This window comes from Pistacia vera, unplaced genomic scaffold, assembly GCF_008641045.1.
Source record: "Pistacia vera cultivar Batoury unplaced genomic scaffold, PisVer_v2 Contig730, whole genome shotgun sequence".
NCBI classification, from domain to species: domain Eukaryota; kingdom Viridiplantae; phylum Streptophyta; class Magnoliopsida; order Sapindales; family Anacardiaceae; genus Pistacia; species Pistacia vera.
The window spans coordinates 209,499-229,931 of NW_022196591.1; the positions used below are offsets into that span (position 1 = coordinate 209,499).

A 20,433-nucleotide genomic window follows, 5' to 3' on the forward strand; every position below is an offset into this window, starting at 1 on the left:
CAGATCAATCAAACTCAAAGTAACTTCATTTGCATGCAAATTTAATTAAATAAATCAACTCACGTCGTATAAAACTGGTTGTTTCTCTTGACTCTTCACCACGTTCACCATCACACCACCTTTTGCCTCTTCTAGGGTTTCTATATCTCTTCTCTTCTCTTTTCGATATGTAATTGGTGCAGGCACCTCAATAGACCAAGGAATAGCTTATGTTATGATGCTGGTGGCATTGATTCTCACTTACCTCATTCATTGAAGTGCCTACCCATTCACTGTAGTAGCAACCTCAATTCTCAATAATAATGGTTTCATTTTGATTAGCCTTTACAAAGAGTGCAATTAGGGAGAATTAGCTGTGGTGTGTGTTCATAGATTGCCTTGATTATGCCATTTGTTGTTATTCTTATTCTCCATTAATAATAATCTCCGTTTAATTTTTGTCTAAGTGAGGCTTGCTAGCACCAATCACCATTATTTTTCAGATTTATGAAAAATATAAGTTTGACGACAACTCAATCTCATACCTCATGACTCATCCCCTCTCACATAATTTGCAAAACTATTGGAGATAAATCGAAATTATTCACAATTACAGTATGAATAAATGTATCCCTCACAGGGATTTCAGGAGCTTCTTTTCCTTGAACCCAAAATCCATCCAGACATTTCTGAAAGTTTCTCAAACAACTTCCACATGTTCACCAAATTCCAAACTTGTTTCAAAACCTTACTAGCTAAAGACTCTTCCAATTTACTTTCCCCCCTCCGACAATATAGACGCCGTCTCACCAGTTAAGTGAACCTTCCTCTGTATAGTTCTGGCTTGTAGACACCAAAGTTTGATGAATACAAAAGCCCAAAAGTGAAAGACTTGTAACTAGCGAAACTGAGATTACCTCTCAGCAAAAAGAAAAAATTGGAAAAAACAATTGCTTAGGTAACCACCCAAAGCAAGACAAAATTTTGCTCAAACGAGCTGTACACAGTACATTTCCAGTAACCTGAAAACCAAAATTGTGTTAGACAAAAGGTCCTGTCTCTGCTTCGCAGGCCTACAGGAAAAAGGATCTAACATGATCAGTGCATAATTTTATTTTGTACGTATGATATGCACAGAAATGCTTGTAGACATCTTGTTGATGTTAGGTGTTGCTCCTATGCTGTCACCAAACGTTTGATTCCTCTTAAGACAAGTGTGTGTCCCGGTCCTAATATTAAGCATTATATCTGCTATGTAGAACATACTTCACAACTTCATAGAATGAAACCACAATCCCAACTGAAGGGCCTGCACGGGCAACACGAGGACCAACTCCTGTGAACAAACCCTTCATTCCCGAATCCCTGTTCCAAGAAAAAATTTTAAGGTCACTATTACTGATATTTGCATTTTATAAGTCAACCATAAATTGTAACAGCCAAAGAAACCAATAGATTCGGCACTACCCTTTAAGTAGTAAACAATATGGGAAAAGATTTAGGATGTTTAAGCAAACACCCAAAGAAATTTTTAAATCTGATGAAATGGTAGTTAAAAGTAAAATTTGTAGTTTGGCTTCCTAGGTGCAAATGGGATATTGACAGGACCAAAACACAGCATGGCCACAAACTCAAAGATCATATTCCCAACAAAATACAATCAGAGAACAAAGTTCTTGTGAATAAATACTTCATAGAGAACTTGGTATAGTTCAAATTGAGATCTAAAAGGACATGAAATGCGAAAAATACCTCCAAACGTCAATCAATGTTTGCCGTGTTGTCATCCTCAATGCCCTCACAGGATCTTTCTGAAATTAAGAGAATAGTAACACATTTACTAGATGATATTTACATGAGTTTAAGAAAGCAATATGTCAATCTAAAGTTGTTCATAAAGAACCACAGTTCATCTTTAATATCAATATTATCAATTTACATACAAGGCATTCAATTATTCTCAACAGTCAGAAGGGCATTTCATATATGGTTTATCATAAACAAATAAGCGCCTAAAAGTTATTCCTCATAGAAATTTTCTAACTGATATAACTGATAGCTTGCATCATCCTAGCCCAATCAAGAAAAATGTTAAAAACCTTTCAGAAATACCTCTATTTGCCTTCGGGTTTTTGCAACATCTAGAGGACATGTAGCACCTGCAGCAAGGCTTCCAGCAACAAAACCAGCAGAAAAGTTTGCTCCCAGAACACCGGCTGCGTTAGATTCCTCACCAACCAGAGTAAGAAGTCTTCTCCGGATCTATTCGAAAAGAGAAATTAAATTATGATCAACTAATATGGCAAATGAACGAGAACCTAGTGTATCTTAACAAAATATCAGTACAAAAGAGCAAAGTTTGACAGAACAAGATCTCACAGGTTCAAGGGTAGACCAACAAATTGCTGAGAATGGAACATCACGAGCAAGCTGGGTTCCCATGCCTGTCCAAAGCATGCGGTAAACTTTCACTGTCACAAAAAAGAGTGTCAGTTTGAATGGAAATCCAAGAAACAACAAAATTGTTCATGACAACATGTTAATATGAATTTAGAAGTATCCTCCTAGCTATTCTCTCAAAGCTGAAAGATTTCTGTTTTCTTTTATCAGTCTTTAATGTTTTTTTTCTAGCAACCAAGAAAATCTTTTATTTTAAGATAACAGCTTAAAAATTAATTTACAGTGGTATTGTTAGTACAAACATATATAACCTTATCTAACTTATAAATGTGAAAACAAATTGAGATAGGGAGAATAGGTTGGGTCTTATATGTATAAAAAATTATCGATTAGACTTCATAAAAAAAAAAATAATAATAATAAATACTAAAATATCCAGACTTCAACTTAAGGTAACAGCTTGCATGCTTCCATTTTTAGTATTTGGTTAAAAACTTATAGAAGTTATACACATTCATGTTAGTCCTGGAATCATTCAGTAGTTAATTTGTCACAGTGACACATTTCTTAAATGCTTTACTACTATAGCGAATGAAGTTCACTTCTTTAAGAAGTCTATCTGTTCTAATGCACTAGCCTAACATCTCCAAATTCAAAGACCCAATTGCAGTAAAGTAAAAATGAGCAAAGATTCTAAGATTACCAACTCAATGACAGATAAACCACCATTTCATAATATTTGGGATAATGAGCAAAGCAAAGACCTTGATAGGCTAGTGATTGATTAAGCCAGGTTCAGAATTATAGTAGAGTAGCAAATCAACTTACAGCTGTTTTGAACATTATTTGTGCCCTTAACATGGGAGACAACACCAACTAGGGTCCTCCAGACGCCAGGAGGTTTATTACACATTTGGGTCTCCTTGAATGCCTATTACAAAACAAAGGAAGAAAAATAACAATATAAAAAGTATGAATAGAAAAAAGAAAAAAGAAAAAAGTAATATATGTTCAGGATCATCTCTCCTTGACATGCTTCCCAAAAAATATAGAAAAAAAATTAATAACAAAAATTTGGCATTGATCGTCATATAACCTGCATCCTGGTCCTGGCAAGTTCAATAGGGTAGCAAGTTGTGCAAGCTAATGAGCGTGCCAATGATCCTGAAACCAGAGGGACATATGGTGTTGCAGATGGAGCATTCTGGGTTGTTAGATCCTCTAACCAGTTGCGAAACATGTCATAGCAGGGCAGATAGATCCCAACCTGCACAGAAAACGTGAATGCCCATCAACTAGAGCTCACTCAACAATTATAAAAAACATGCCAAACAACACACTTAAAACTGAAATCGCCATTCCAAACAGATAAACTCACCGTTGGTACAGCCAACGCGAGACCCGCATTTGTGCCTCTCCAGAGCCTTGAAAATCCTTCCTGCAACGTCAAAATGCAATGCGAGCACAAAAATGTTACAATTTCTCCAACAATGCCAGAAAATTATTAGAATCACTTTTGGCACCGAGAAAATCATTAGAACCTGAATCACAAATAAAATCCAGCACAAAAAATCATTTCCACCAACCTGTCTTATAATTTTGTAAAAGACATCAAGGGTGCCCTTGTACTGAAAACAATCCGGAGGACAAATTGAAACAGTACCATGAACTCCAGCACGGGTGCAAGTCGGAGAACACCTTAAATCAGCAAACAACTGGCCAAAATAAAACCAAGATCAATTCAATTCACAAGCACAACAATAATTTTGAACAAATAATAACAATTAAAAGCGAACATTAGTACAATACTCAATCAAACGCACCGTTCTAGGTCCAAAATATGCCATACGACTAATGAGATTACTTAACGGATGCGAATAAGGTACTCCAGCAGCTTGCGCTTGTAATCTCGTCTGAAAACAAATTTAACGAAAGTGATAAATACAGACATTCACCATTAATTAATTTTTTATATTTTAATTTTAAAAAGAATTTGTCATATTACCTTGACCACATCAAGAGGATTAACAATAATCGCCGACAAAAAAGCGGCACCGGCTGCGGAGAAAGCTCTCGCTCCAAACCCTAATTTTACCTCGGATGGTGATGCATTGGTCGTCTGATGAGACTGCGAAGTACTGAATTCAACCTCATCTCTATCAGAAACCGCCGATTCCATCAATGACAAATCACGTCCGTTGATCTCCATAGTTTCCGTTTGCACAGAACTCATCCATGGATTCTGCGTTTTCCCCGCCTCCACCATCCCTACTAAAAACCCTAGCAAAACAATGACTTTGTTTTTTTAATTTTAATTTTCATATATTTTTAAGAGAAGCAAAATATAAATCTATTTCATAATTTTCGAAACAGTTTTTGTTTACTTTTTCCAATTTCCTTGAAAAGCAAGGAAGCGGCTTACCTAAACAAAAGAAAGACAGCGTTTGTAGATTCTAGGAAAGCGACTTTTTAAAAGCAGTTAATTTTGTGGAATTAGCGGAAGATGAAATTATTCTATTTTCACTTGAATTGCAACCACTGGTTAAGTGAGAAGCAGAAGTGAAAATAGGACTGCGCCGCCCCTGAAGACCAGGGTTTTAGAAACAAACAGAGCCTTGTTCTTATATGGTCAGTGATTAATGGCCGTTGGCTTTTCTAGGACTTTCTGTTGAACTTTAGGGGCTCGACATGTGGCGCTATTCACGCTTTGAAATCGATTAACCTGAGCCAACTGGCTGATATTTACCTGAGAAAATTAATTATTATTTTTGTAATTAAATAATTAAATTAATAATAAAGGGAGTGTTTGGCACATTCTTTATAAAAGAAAAATAATACACTTATCAAGAATGCGGACCAAATGACGTGACGTCATCCTGATCGTCAATTAATTATGAATTTTTTTTTAAGAAAACAGGATGGTGCCACGTTATTTGATGTATGAATTTAGTATGCATTCTTCAGTAATTGTAACATTACTTTTTATAAAAAGGATTATTCGAAAGACTTTTAACCTTCATAAGAGAATAAACGACATGTTCCCACTTCCCACCAAGTTTTGGCGAAATTACAAGTTCACGCCTCTTGTTTTATATATTTCATATTTCTATTCTTAAATTAATAAAAAAAATTATTTAGTATAACGTTTAAAGGGTAAAATAATCATTCTAAATCCCAAATTTTATTTGATTGGAATTGCATCCGACCGGATGCGATTTGGTTGGAATCGCATCCGGCTAGGTGCGATTCCGGCACCGAGACCTCACGAAATCCAAACTTTATCTCCATCTCCTCAAACCACATTAAACCTAAATCCAAACTTCATATCTCGAAATCAAAACATCACAGATCCAAAATCTAAAACAATTCAAGAATCTACCTTCGCGACTCCCCTCTTCAGCCAATCCAACCTGATTCTGACGTCGTCGGACACCCGCGACACCACCAAACGTTTTCCCATAACCCACACACCAAAACCCCTTTCATGCCCACCCAAAAACATGAACATGTCGTTTACTCTTCATAAGAATAATTAACAATAATAATGTAATTAATTACCAAAAATGAATGTCCTTTATACGTGGATTTAGTTTTATAGTTGTTGTGCAGTCAATCCAGAGAGGATAATTCTCTATTAGGAGAGAAGATATTTAGAGTGGCTCTAGAAGGAAGATATTCAGATTAACTTAGACTCCAACTAAGATAGCCCAACTTCCTAATTCTACGTATTTAAATCTTATCTCAACTCTATCATGTAAATGTGTGCTATATAAACCCATCATAACTTGTTTTCAAGGGAGCTTAGAAATTGTTCTAAGAAAATCTTCCTAGGAATTATACTATTCTTTGTAAGCTCTCAAAAGCAATAAGATAACAGTGGACGTAGGCTCAAGTTCTAACTTGCCGAACCACTTTAAAAATTGTTTTGTGTTCTTATTTATGATTCTTTCTTTTTTGTACATTGCTGATTTTCATTAAAATCACGTGCACATCCATTTCAGTTTCGACAGGGTCAATCAAAATTCTCTGGTTGGAGCAGATTTTTGTATCAACATTTTAGTGCTAGAATGAGGGTCTGATTCACATTAGCTCTCCATGTTTTTCCAGCAAGTCTCAACTTCTTCAGCAAATCCCACATTCTTTTTCTAGAATCACATTATTAAATGTGAAAATCTAAGTAGGATAAAGTCCAAATCTGGCTAAGTGGTAAACACAAGAATTGTAGGCCATCGAGTTAGCTTTCCGACAGTCTAAGAATCATCCAAATCTTAGGCCTACATCTCAAGCTATCGAGCTCTGAAGCTAGCTCTCTAGCTACCAAGCTATCGAGCTCCCAAGCTAGCTCTCTAGCTCCCAAACTATCAAGCGCTCAAGCTAGCTCCCTAGCTCTTAAGCTATCAAGCTCTCAAGCTAGCTCTCTAGCTCCCAAGCTATCAAGCTAGCTCTCTAGCTCTGCACAACGACGTCTCAAAAATCTCAAGGATTACATCCCCGAGAATCGTTGAGCGTGTTGGATAGTCAAAGATGCAATCAATGTTGTGGCTACTCGATGAAGACATGGTAAAAGCTCGCCTTTGGGTACCTGAAACAGAAGTGAACATGTGTCAGAGCTAAAAATTTTGGCGACCTATCCACACTTTGCTTTCAGTTCAGGCACCTAGAGTAGCTCGTGTCGAACAACTAACACAAGCGAGCTACTAGGATTCCGGTGGTTGCCACCGTAAACCCTTCTTAAACCCAAAACCACTAGAGACACATAAAAAAACCCTAACAAAGTCCTAAAAAACTCAATGTAGCCACGACAATGGCCACCCTCAATAGCAAAAAGGCATAAAAGTAAGTAAATAAGGGGAAAGAAACCTTACTGAAGTGTAAAGATGGAAGAAACTCGTCGGAAAAGCGTCATAAAAACGAAAGAGCTGCGACAGAATAAGCAAAGAAATTTGAAAACTTTGCAAAGTGTGAAGAAGTTCTAATGAGGTTGCCCGCTTTTATAGTGGTTTGCATGGGAGACGAACAGGCGGGATTCGACCATAGCCGTCGATCTATAGTGAATCTCAGCCCTTCATTCGTCGAGCAATCCTAGCATTTGGACGTGGCCATGTGTCAACCATCCGCAAGGGTCGATCAACCGTCAGACTGCCACAATCATAACCGTCACCGCACATCACTTTAATCTCGCGCGTGGATAGTTGTAGTCGCCCACGCGTAACGAAAAGTAACTGCCAAAGGCTACTGCATTTAATGTGACATGATCGCGTGGAAGTTACACATATACCCCTCATTTCAAATTTCGAGTTTGTCAAGCATATCATAATAGAGGAAAAGCCAAGTGTTGAGTACGTCAACCGAAGATAGGTCCGACTCTTGAAGCTCGACCATACCTACATTCATCACACAACCGATGAAGTCCGAGCTTGATATCAAATCGAGAAATAGTCTTCGAAGTTCGAAACGAGCACCGAACATTAGGGGGTAGATGTTGTGTGTGATTTTTCCATCAAGCTGTTAGGAAGCGATCCAGTTACGCAGCGAAAAACAAAAATTTACAACAATAGATCGTTCCTTAGAACCCAAAATCAAGGCACAAAAATTACAGTTTATACATTATAAAAATCTGCAGAAAATTAGTTTGAAGTTTAGGAACCATACCCACGTTGGAGGCTCCTCCAATTTTATCTTTGAACGTGTTTTGCTACCGACCCAAGTGTAGGATCGAACCGATGAAGTCCATACAAAGACAATCGCAAGGAACTAAAGAGAGATTTGCTAGATCCTCTTTAGCCTTAAGAACAAAGAAGAAAAATCAAAAGAATTTGATTTCAAAGCAAATAAGCAATGTGGCGTGGGAGAAAGTGTTTTTGGGGTTGTGTGTTTTCTTTCTCGATCAAAGAATGAATCAATTAAAAATCACACACACCTTTTTCTTTTATAGTCATATTTTAGTTGCCCTATTCTCTTATGGAATAGGCTTGGGGTCCAACCCAAACACCCCATATTTTCAAACACTCCCAATTAAATATTTATTTTAATTCATCATTATCTTCAATTAAAATCAATTAATATATATTTAATATATATATATATATATATATTAACATTTAACAATAATGATAATTTATTTAAATATATGCGAACACATATTTAAACGTAATTTCACTTATTTAATTTTTCTAATAAATTAAATAAAGGCTACGACCTCAGGAAATTTAATTGCACTGTAAAATTACCAAAATACCCTTTCGCCAAAAAAGACGAAAACGCCATTCTTTGTTTCTGGCTCTTAAATTATCTTCTATGTGTGTGACCCATAGGCTCCTCATCATACCGGCAGTATATAGTATCGCGATTAACACCAATTAATAGTCTCACTAATACACAGACCAAGATTGGCCCCTAGCAAGGCATCATGGCCACTCGATAGATTCGGATTCAGCAAAGTAGCTACCTGTCAACGATATGGTTACCGTACAATTCGATCCTTTCATCATCCGTTATCTCGACGAGACAAAGGCATAGAAATAGTGTCAACCTCCGGTTACTCTCGATATTATATATTCAGTTTCTGGACCAATAACCTGTATTATAATCCGAATAGAGCAACAACTCAATCCCACTGTGGCCACAGTTTTAGTGTCATTGTCATATACTGAATTACGCTGTGAGATAACTTCTCCCATAACCGGGATTGATGAATCTTCTGTCAATCCACCACAGTCTTGATACACTCCTTGATGCAGCCAATCACCACCGTATTGATAGCTCTGAATAGAACTTTGTTAGGCTAGTGCCAAACTGCACCAATCGGTGCACAAGGCGCTCCGGTGATCTCAAGTCTAAGGATCACATGCACCACCATTCATTAGAGGATTTGTTCCATAGACACTAGGGTTACCATCCATATGGAATCCTCTGGTGGGTCAGTCCAGTGAACTTGCTGCAGTGTATTCGCCACCTCTTTCATTACAATTAATGTATTTGTTATGATTTTCTATATCATTCATACAAGAGAATAATGTTTTCTATATCACTCAACAGAGCGGAACTCCTGTGTGCATGGCCCTTTATAGACGAACTCATTGTTGAAGTTACAACTACTAATCCTCGAGCAATCACAATGGTTCATACAATCACTTCCTCAAATGATAATCCCCCAAGATTTAACAGATTCTTCATGAGTTTCCTTGCTCAAAGGAATGGATTTCTCAAGGGTTGTAAGGGAATTATTGGCTTGAATGGTACTCATCTCAAAGGTCCTTACCGAGGTGTTCTAATATCAACAGTAACCTTGGATCCAAACAATCTGTTCCCAGTTGCAGTTTCCATTTGTGAGGTTGAGAATTCACGTAGTTGGGGCTGGCTTCTTGAATTATTGCATGGATACTTAGGTGATAATAATGATAACCCCATCACTTTCATGAGTGATAGACAGAAGGGTCTCATTCAGCTCTAAAAGAGCATTGGCCAAACTCACCTATAAGGCATCGTGCAAGGCACATATATGTCAACTTCAGACAGAGCTTTCTTGGGTTAAAGCTTAGAAATATGTATTGGGAAGCAAGCAAAGCTATAGAGAAGATATTTTTCTCTTAGAGGCTATGAAAAAGAATAAGGATTGGGATGATGAAACTGTTGTAACTTTGGTAGAGGAAGAAAAAAATTATCTATTCATTTTTCTTAATCATACATAATACATTTCCCTTTTTATAATTTTAAAGGAATAAAACTAAATAACTACACTTAACTGATTAACAGCAATAAAGAGAAATTCAAATTCATAATTTAAAATAAATTGCAATTCAGTTTTATCTAAACCCAAAATTCTTTGGCCATGTCTTCTTCATCGTGTGTTCCTCTTCTACCAAAAGGATTCAAACTTCAACACTCCTTGAATCTTTTTTGATAGTGAACTTCAAAGCATGATCTTCACTTTATGGTTTTTCAAGCCAAACTTGCAGCCAATCTTGCTGCCAAACATGTTGATTCTTACCCCCTAGCTCCAATCTTCCTGTTGGAGTGGTTCTCCCTCCAATCTTCTGTTGGAGTGTTCTTTTGTTGGGATATTGTGGCTCACTTTTCTATTTGTTCCTATGTAAAACTGTATATCTTTAGAAAAATTATTTAATAAAGAATACAATTGTAAATAGGAATAGAATTTAGAAGTCGTATTAGGAATTGAAATATGAATCCTATTGGAATTAGAATATCTCGTATCCTACCCAATGGCGGACCCAGGATTTTTACAGCAAAGAAAATAATATAATATCAAGAACTTGAAAGAAAAGAATGCAATAACATAATGTTTTCCTACTTGAATAAATCTATGAGAAGCAAAATTTTGAATAAATGTCAACCAAAACTTAAATCAAGTCAATGTTGCATTGACTTTTAATATGAATTAATAGAAAAAGAGGGAATTTTCTTGGTATAAACATAAATAATAACTCAAATTTCTTTAATAATTTTGAGCAGCTAAACGGTGACGTTTGAAATATAGGAAAGTGGTGGATGAAGAGTGAAGAATAACGCTCACAGTTAAGGTTTTAATTTGGGAAAGTAGGAACATTCTTAGACACAAAACACAAAATAAACTTACAATATCTATGTCTTTTTCCCTCAAATTAGAATAATAAACCTCCAAAAAAGAAAAAAGCATGATTCAACCCTAAAATAAACTAAATTGAAATAAGCAATACGCATACCTAAAACTGATAAAACAGAAAACAAAGCTAATTGTGACACCTTGAGTAATGAAAGCTTCAACAATTTTAGTCTTCAAAAATTTTAAGAATGAACAACATGAGAAGAGAAAAAGAGGATGAGAGAGTAAAGAATTTTAGGATAAAATCATAAAAAACAAATGGAGCCGGGGAGAAGAAGAGTGAAGAAAGTTTTAAACTTTTAATATGATATGGGTTTGAAATATATATATTAATAACAAGTTTTTTTTATATATAATAGTTCTCATTTTCAAAAAAATCTGAGGGTAGGCCTAGGTATATATATTAATAACACTTTTTTGTAGGCCTATATATTAATAATTTTTTAAAAAAATATGAGGCTTACCCTCAAAGGGGATGGATCTACCCCTAATCCTACTTATAAATATAGGGGTGAAAATCAATTCAATGTTATGAGATACTCTAAGAACATAGGGTATTGATGTAAGGGTTATTAAACACCATGAGGAGAGTGTCTTAGAAACTGAGATTGTTTCCACTCTAGGTATTGGATTGAGCGTGATTAGAAACTAGCATGTTTCCGCTTTGTTTATATACCGGGTTTATGGTGTTGTGTACTCTTGTATATTATGTTCATGAAATTATAGTGAATTTCTCTCATCTGTGGATGTATGTGGGTTATGGCAAACCATATAAATATCGTATCTCTTTGTATAGTATGATTGATTTTTATGTTATTAATCTCGAATGCATATGTTCCACTGTGCGATCTCCTAACAAGTGATATCAGAGCTCCAAGTTGCAACCTAGGAGATGAGTTCTTTCAAGATGCACACTACAAGAATTTAGGCTTCTCACAACAAAATAATTTGTCACTATAAATATCAAAATTGTGACAATTTTGCTAATGTGAAGAATTGTATTAGTCATTACGTTGGTCACATTAAGCTCATAGTCTTTAGTATATGGTGATGTAAGAGTATTTGGTCACCATAGCCTAATTATTTATTGTGACAATAATAATTTGTCACTTTAAACTAGTTTATTGTGATAAATTATTTGTAACAATANTCCATGTTTTGCAGGACCTAGGTGAGGACACTGTCGGATGGATGTCGGCGTTCGAGAAGGAGTGGTTACACTGTCCCTTATGTTTTTGATGACTTTTGTATATGTTATACATTTTGTGTAAAATGTATATGTTTGTAAAGAATATATATATATGTTTAATAAAAAAAAAAATTTGGGCCCAATTTCTTTATATTATTTCATATGTATTTTATTATGAGAATTTGAGTAGTAGTGGCTATTACAAGCTTAGAAATTGTTCTAAGAAAATCTTCCTAGGAATTATACTATTCTTTGTAAGCTCTCAAAAGCAATAAGATAACAATGGACGTAAGGTCAAGTTCTAACTTGTCGAACCACTTTAAAAATTCTCTCGTGTTCTTATTTATGACTCTTTCTTTTTTGTACATTGCTGATTTTTATTAAATCACGCGCACATCCATTTCAGTTCTGAGAGGGTCAATCAAAATTCTCTGGTTGGTGCAGATTTTTGTATCAACATTTTGGTGCTAGAAGGAGGGTCTGATTCACATTAGCTCTCCATGTTTTTCCAGCAAGTCTCAACTTCTTCAGCAAATTCCACATTCTTTTTCTAGAATCACGTTATTAAATGTGAAAATCTAAGTAAGATAAAGTCCGAATCTGGCTGAGTGGTAAAACATAAGAATTGTAGCCCTTCGAGATAGCTTTTTGACAGTCTAAGAATCATCCAAATCTGAGGCCTACATCTCAAGTTATCATCAAAATACTGAAGCATGTTTCAAATCAGAGCTCTTAGATCACTGGCCAGATCGTGCGCTTAGATCTCTCAGATTAGAAAGAGTTCGCTAGCTCTCAAGCTCTTGAGGCCCTAAGCTATCGAGCTCTCTAGCTCCCAAGCTATCAAGCTCTCAAGTTAGCTCTCTAGCTCCCAAGCTATCGAGCTTTCAAGCTCTCTAGCTCCTAAGCTATCGAGCTCTCAAGCTAGCTCTGTAGCTCTCAAGGTCCCAAGCTCTCGAGCTCCGAAGATATCGAGCTCCCAAGCTAGCTCTAAAGCTCTCAAGCGCTTTAGCTCCCAAACTATCAAGCACTCAAGCTAGGTCCCTAGCTCCTAAGCTATCAAGCTCTCAAGCTAGCTCTCTAGCTCCTAAGCTATCGAGCTCTCAAGCTACCAAGCTATCAAGCTTTCAAGTTCTCAAGCTCCCAAGCTCTCAAGCTCCCAAGCTATCGACCTTTCAAGCTAGCTCTCTAGCTCCGCGCAACGACGTCCTCGAAAATCTCAAGGATTACATCCCCAAGAATCGTTGAGCCTGCTAGATAGTCAAAGATGCAATCAATGTTGTGGCTACTCGATGAAGACATGGTAAAAGCTAGCCTTTGGATACCTAAAACAAAAGTGAACATGTGTCAGAGCTCAAAAATTCGGTGACTTATCCACACTTTGCTTTCAGTTTAGGCACCTAGAGTAGTTCGTGTCTAACAACTAACACAAGCGAGCTACCAGGATTTTGGTGGCCGCCACCGTAAACCCTCCTTAAACCCAAAACCACTAGAAACACATAAAAAAACCCTAAAAAAGTCCTAAAAAACTCAATGTGGCCACGACAGTGGCCACCCTCAACCGCAAAAAGGCATAAAAGTAAGTAAAGGAAGGGAAAGAAACCTTACTGAAGTGTAAAGATGGAAGAAACTCGCCGGAAAAGTGTCGTGAAAATGAAAGAGCTGCGGCGGAATAAGCAAAGAAATTTGAAAACTTTGCAAAGTGTGAAGAAGTTCTGACGAGGTTGCCCGCTTTTATAGTGGTTTGCATGGGAGACAAAAGGGTGGGATTCGACCATAGCCGTCAATCTATAGTGAATCTTAGCCCTTCATTTGTTGAGCAATCCTGGCCTTTGGACGTGGCCATGTATCAACCATCCGCGAGGGTAGATCAACCGTCAAATTGCCACAATCATAACCGTCAGACTACCACAATCATAACCATCGCTGCACATTGCTTTGATGTCGCGCTTGGATAGTTGTAGTCACCCACGCGTTAGGGGTGGGAGAAATAATCCAAAAATCGATATGAACCGGAAATCGAACCGAAATTTAGGCTTTTTTACAAACCAGTTCGGTTTACAAAATGTAAAAACCGAAAAACCAGTTCGGTTTTTGGTTTGGAGAAATATCTCAAACCAGTTAACCAGACCGATTTTTAAAACCGGTTATACACTTATACCCTAAGTAAGTAAGTATATAAGCAAACCCTTATTTTTTTTTCAATATTCTCTTATCTCTGCTTCTCTTCTCCGTTCCAAGCTCTAATCTGCACAGTACACACTCCACACAGCAGACTCCACTCACTCCATTCCACTCCATTCCATCTTCAAGTCTTCATTTCTTTCATTCTTTGCACTTCACCTTCGACAACACCTAGCAGCTCCACCCACAGTGAGTTGACAGTCCAGCAACAGCACCATTCAGCATCCATTTCGCGTTTCGCCGACAGTCCAGCAGTAGCACCATTCAACTGAGTTTCTTTCTTTCTTAATTTTTTTTTTTCCTGTTTTACAAAAATAACAAAAAATATCCATATCCTTAGAGCTTTAACTTTACCATATTGTCAAGCTCACTTTCAGCTTCCTCCCAATTTTTAATTTTAATGGTGAGTTTTATCTGGAAGCTTGTATCCCAGTTAGAAATTATGAAATAGAGCATTGTTATTGTTTGAAGGTGGAACTGGTGAGGATTGAATGGCAGATTCAGTAAGAAACTGCTCTTTTTTTCTTTCTTTCTTTTATAGATTGATAGCAGGAGATTCCTTTGAATTTTATTGAAAAGCTTGATCTAAAGACAAGTGGAATGGCTGTTGATTCTTTGGTTGTGTCTTAAGGGCCTCCATTAGTTCATGAAACGTATGTGTAGACATATTTTGGATTCTTATATTTTTGTAGCTATGTGTCCAACTTCCTCTTCCTCAAGGTCAAACTTAACATTTTTAACAGGTTTATTATTTATATAAAATAATAAATATTTAAATTTAGGGACTTAAATGAAACATTGAAGAATTTTAGGGATTAATTTGAAAACCGGTTAATCGGTAACTGAACCGAATATTCGGTTCGGTTTACAACCAATTTATAACCGAAACCGGTCCGGTTTTGGTTTGCATTTTCTCTAAACCGAATAACCGGTTTGGTTTTCAATTTTGCTAATCCGGTTCGGTTAACCGGATTATCCCACTCCTACCACGCATGACAAAAAGTAACTGCCAAAGGCTACTACATTTAATGTGACATGACCGCGTGAAAGTTACACATATACCCCTTATTTCAAATTTCGAGTTTGTCAAGCATATCACAATAGAGGAAAAGCAAAGTGTTGAGTACGTCGACTGGAGATAGGTCCGACTCATGAAGCTCGACCATACCTGCATTCATCGCACAACCGATGAAGTACGAGCTTGATATCAAATCGAGCAATAGTCTTCGAAGCTCGAAACGAGCACCAAACACTAAGGGGTAGATGTTGTGTGTGATTTTTCCATCAAGCTTGGAGGATTGTGAAGTTATAGCCTGATCCAGAATTAGTTCGACTCAATCGATTGTCCGACCCAACATAAGCTCGTCGAGATGTAACTCGACCTATCACAAACTAGTTGCGACCAATCCCTACAACTGTTCAACTAGCTCACAGATAACTTCGGATCCCAGATATCTCAGAAGGGATCAGATCGACAGCAATCTTGGCGCAATCTCAGCGCTCAATCGCGAGAATATCAGAGTTGCATTTCAATTTTAATTGTAATTCCTTTATTTTCGATTTTTCCTTTGTACAAAATCTGTATATAAACCCCCTCCAACGATGAGAAAATGGTTAATAAATTGTTCTAGGAATATTATTGTAAGCTGTCACAACAAATACAAAAACAGTGGAGATAGACTCAAGAGCTTAACTCGTCAAACTACTTTAAAAACTCTCTGTGTCATTATTTTACTGTTTTTTATCCATAACATTGCTAGTTACCCGTAATCACGTATACATTCATTCCGATTCCGTCAAGGTGAATCGGATCGCTCTAGTTGGTGCAAAATCTTGTATCAACAATAGTTGGATTCGAGATGCTGTTAATTAATTAGCCTAATATATATGGTTAACGCACAAGATATTCATTCGGTAACGATGTCAACTATATTGCTGCAATGACTCGTATGACGTTAATTAATAGATCATTAGACAAAAAGTCGATGTAGACTTTAGATCAAGAGTATATAGATTGTTTAATTTAAATTATCTGATTAATTAATGAATCTCGATGATTTATTTGATGTACATAGTTTAATATATAGTTTCCTTATATAAACTGCCGGCGGGCCGTTGATTCTCAAGAAGTTTCTTTTTTCTGGCTCTTGGTTGGAGGCAAAAGTTGGTGTAGATTCAATTGACAATTGATACAAACATGTAAATAAAGTCCATTATCAAATGTTAAACTAATTTAAGACATGTAATTAATTTGTATGTATAAAATATCAAATTTGTTTTGAAAAAATATATTTTTATTGAGTAAATGGAGATCGATAAGAAAGTTAAAGGAGAAAGTCACACTCCAGCCTAGTTGTCTTGAAATTAAAAATTAAAGCAAATAATGTTGGGGCGTAGGATGCAAAGAGACAAACAAAGAAAAATCAAGCTAAGAAATAAGAGCATGTCAAACTAAGCAGAACTCTGAAGATTGCTATCAGTTTCAAGGAAGGTCCGAAATTATCTACGCATCTTGGAAGGATATATTTGGTTCCTTATTAGCTTCCTGGCATCAATAAATCAAATTCACAAGAAAATCAAAGAGATGTGATGTAATCTAAGATCGATCAGACGGTCATTGATGTAGGACGAGTTTAATAAATATTTAGAATTAGAGTAAACAACTTTTCCCTATCCAAGGTTTGCCTTAATGACACTTTCCCACCCAAAAAGTTTTAAAACACCACTTTCCCACTCAATATTTATATTTCATTAATATCTAAAATGTACTTCACTTTCTCAGTCGGAGTTCAACGAGTTACCAAGAGCCAAGGTAAGAGAGGTTTTATAGAGTGGAGGCCGGTAGATTGAATGATGGTGACCAATTGAATATTCGCTGCAAGAATCAATAGGAAACCCTAAGAATAAGAAACTCTAGGAGACCCTAAGAATAAGAAACTCTAGGAAACCCTAAGAATAAGAAACTCTAGCTTTGCAGTGGCCTTCAATCAGCAAGAAATTAATCAGGTGTCGGAATGAGAGAGCTTTTATATAGAGGAGACCAAAGATTCAAATAGTGGTGACAGAGAGAATTTTTATTGCCGAAATCGACTTTGGATAATAACAGAATATAAACTTTAGGGGGAAAGTGGTATGTTGAAACTTTTGGGATGGAAAAGTGTCGCTAGGGCAAACCGTGGGTGGGAAAAAGTCGTTTACTCTTAGAATTATATAAAAACTAAACCATACCCTTTATATATTATTTGTCTCATTTGTTGGGGACAAAATACTCACAAATAGCAAAGAATAATCTTAATCAAAATCTACGCTCTATATATAAAAATAAAATATAAATAACATTAAACGCAGATATTGCCAATTAAGACTTTGGAGCTTAATGTTTTGTTCTTTGGCTTGAATAATTAATAGGTATAGCTAGCTAATTAGCAAGCAAGCAAGCTTAATTAATGTTTATCTATGTTATTATAGAGCATATGCCTTGTTTCATCTAAGCTATAATAGAATATCTTTGGATATTCTATGTTCAATTTCTTGTAGTTCCCCCATCTCTTAGAAATGAACGAGCCTAATTTGGTTGTCATCCTACAATCACTTCTTCCAAGAACCAACTCTATATAATCAGCGAAATAGCACACAACTAAAGCAAGCAAACAACAAACAAAATTAAACCCACTGGAGAAACAAGCCATACACAAAAATGTCTGGCAACAGTCTAGGAGTGCTTCATGCACTCGACAATGCTAGGACTCAATGGTACCATGTCACAGCCATCGTCATCGCCGGTATGGGCTTCTTCACCGATGCCTACGATCTCTTTTGCATCTCCGCCGTCACAAAACTCCTCGGACGCCTTTATTACTTTGATGCCGCTAATCCAAAACCAGGAAAGCTACCCCCTAGTGTTAATAACGCAGTTACTGGTGTAGCCCTAGTTGGAACACTCACTGGCCAATTATTCTTCGGTTGGCTTGGTGACAAACTTGGTCGTAAAAAGGTTTACGGTGTCACTCTCGTTCTCATGGCGTTTTGTGCTATTTGCTCAGGTCTATCATTTGGAGCTACTAGAGAGGCTGTTTTTGGAACACTCTTATTCTTCAGATTCTGGCTGGGATTTGGTATCGGTGGAGATTATCCTCTCTCCGCAACGATAATGTCAGAATATGCTAATAAAAAAACTCGTGGGGCGTTTATTGCTGCAGTTTTCGCCATGCAAGGCGTTGGGATTATTTTTGCGGGGTTAGTTTCAATGATTCTGTCCAGAATATTCCTCAGCAGATATCCAGCGCCCCATTATCAAGACGATCGACTCTTGTCTACACGGTCTGAGGGCGATTTTCTTTGGAGGATTGTATTAATGCTCGGTGCATTACCGGCCATTCTGACTTTCTATTGGCGAATGAAAATGCCCGAAACTGGGCGTTACACTGCTTTGATTGAAGGAAATGCTAAACAAGCAGCGGCTGACATGGGTCGAGTTCTCGACATTGAAATCGAAGTTGATCAAGATAAGTTGTCACAGTTTAAGGCCGCCAACGAATACAAATTATTCTCCAGCGAGTTCTTTCAACGCCATGGCTACCATCTGATAGGCACAATGACCACATGGTTCTTGTTGGACATAGCGTTTTACAGTCAAAACCTAACCCAGAAGGACATTTTCCCAGCCATTGGTCTAACACACAGTGCGGAAAAAGTTAGCGCTCTCGGAGAAGTCTACGAGGTTTCACGTGCCATGTTTGTAATTGCATTGTTTGGTACATTCCCTGGCTACTGGTTCACAGTCTTCTTCATTGAAAGAATGGGCCGGTTCAAGATCCAACTCATGGGCTTCTTTATGATGTCCATTTTTATGCTTGTTATCGGCATAAAATACGACTATCTCAAGCAGGATGCTCACTGGCTGTTCGCTCTTTTGTACGGACTAACATTCTTCTTCGCGAATTTTGGTCCAAACAGTACGACATTCGTACTTCCAGCCGAGTTGTTCCCGACCCGCTTGAGGTCCACGTGTCACGCGCTGAGTGCAGCTTCAGGGAAGGCTGGTGCGATGGTGGCAGCTTTTTGGGTGCAATCTTATACTTTAGATGGGCATACTCACCAAATTCGGAAAGCGATGATGATTTTGGCGTTTACAAATATGCTAGGATTTTGCTTCTCATTTTTGGTGACTGAGACCAAAGGGCGATCCTTGGAGGAGATTTCCGGGGAAGACGGTGGAGATCAGAATAATAATGAGACCCAGATGGCGCCTGTGCCAAAGTTGGGTCGGCAGGTCTCAGGCCGCATGGAATCAATATGAAGAACGATGATAAATTACTTGCTTTGATAGTTGATATAGTAGGTAAATATGTGTGAGAAGTAAAAAATAAATAGGCAGAAGACGATGGTTTTTTGCTTTGAGAGGGTGATTGTTCAATGAATAAGAATGGCAACTGTTGTGATTTTTAAAATCTACGAATGGAAGATGGTTTGGCCATTGGCAAAGGAGTGCCTAAGGACGATGATGATGATTATATATATATATATATATATATTTTTTTTTTTTTTTTTTTTTTTTTTTTTTTGTTTTGCTTTCTTCTTCTATAATAGTGATTTCTAGTGATTACGGATTAAAAAGATATATGCACAGCATTTGACGATTATTATTAATATTTTTTTAGAAAATATTCACCATAATTTTTTTTACAAAATTATATATAAAAGTGACGTGATAATACTTTATTTTGTTATGTTATTATATCACTTAGTATTTATTTATTTAACTATCTTATGAGAGAATGCTAAAGGCAAATTGGGCAATCACCTTCATCATCTCTCCTCCCTCAGTCAGCTTATTAAGAGCAGCAGGTGGAATCTTCTTTTTAATAATTGGAATGTTGATTGAACATTCTACAAGCCCAATGGATCATATAAATCACAAATATAATAGATAATTATTTTATAAGACTCAAACATAAGACTTTCGGATAATTCACCCAGAACAAGTGGAATCCTTTGTTATTTCAAAACCTGTTCCATAAAAACTCATATCTTATTCATTTAATTACATAATACGTCAAAGTAAGCCATCATTTAATGTTAA

The 20,433-nt window shown here is 36.8% G+C and overlaps 2 protein-coding genes across 3 annotated transcripts; one reads left to right on the forward strand and one right to left on the reverse strand.

Moving 5' to 3' along the window:
- Nucleotides 1-550: 550 nt before the first annotated feature.
- LOC116115095 (mitochondrial carrier protein MTM1) lies at nt 551-4,959 on the reverse strand. Of its 2 annotated transcripts, XM_031401242.1 has the most exons (11): nt 4,802-4,959; nt 4,385-4,659; nt 4,203-4,292; nt 3,966-4,094; nt 3,758-3,817; nt 3,476-3,646; nt 3,208-3,310; nt 2,359-2,450; nt 2,092-2,241; nt 1,732-1,790; nt 1,215-1,344 (listed from the first exon to the last, which is right to left on the reverse strand). In XM_031401242.1, exons 2-11 carry the CDS (start codon nt 4,643-4,645, stop codon nt 1,215-1,217), a joined length of 1,245 nt encoding a protein of 414 aa, XP_031257102.1. In that variant the 5' UTR covers nt 4,646-4,659; nt 4,802-4,959. The 2 variants fall into 2 exon arrangements, with proteins under 2 accessions (XP_031257101.1, XP_031257102.1); XM_031401241.1 differs by lacking the exon at nt 4,802-4,959 and having other exon boundaries at nt 551-1,344; nt 4,385-4,645.
- A 13,049-nt stretch (nt 4,960-18,008) lies between these two features.
- Nucleotides 18,009-19,795, forward strand: LOC116115096 (inorganic phosphate transporter 1-11-like). The gene has a single exon (XM_031401243.1). It carries the CDS (start codon nt 18,049-18,051, stop codon nt 19,648-19,650), a length of 1,602 nt encoding a protein of 533 aa, XP_031257103.1. The 5' UTR covers nt 18,009-18,048; the 3' UTR covers nt 19,651-19,795.
- The last annotated feature ends 638 nt before the right edge of the window (nt 19,796-20,433 follow it).

Bases quoted from the DNA above. Each gene is read 5' to 3' on its own strand.
- LOC116115096 (XM_031401243.1), top strand. From the start codon at position 18,049: ATGTCTGGCAACAGTCTAGGAGTGCTTCATGCACTCGACAATGCTAGG.
- LOC116115095 (XM_031401241.1), bottom strand. From the start codon at position 4,645: ATGGTGGAGGCGGGGAAAACGCAGAATCCATGGATGAGTTCTGTGCAA. The intron at 4,095-4,202 runs GTGCGTTTGATT...TATTTTGGCCAG, and splicing joins CATATTTTGGACCTAGAACG to TTGTTTGCTGATTTAAGGTG. The intron at 3,818-3,965 runs GTTGGTGGAAAT...TTGACGTTGCAG, and splicing joins TTTACAAAATTATAAGACAG to GAAGGATTTTCAAGGCTCTG.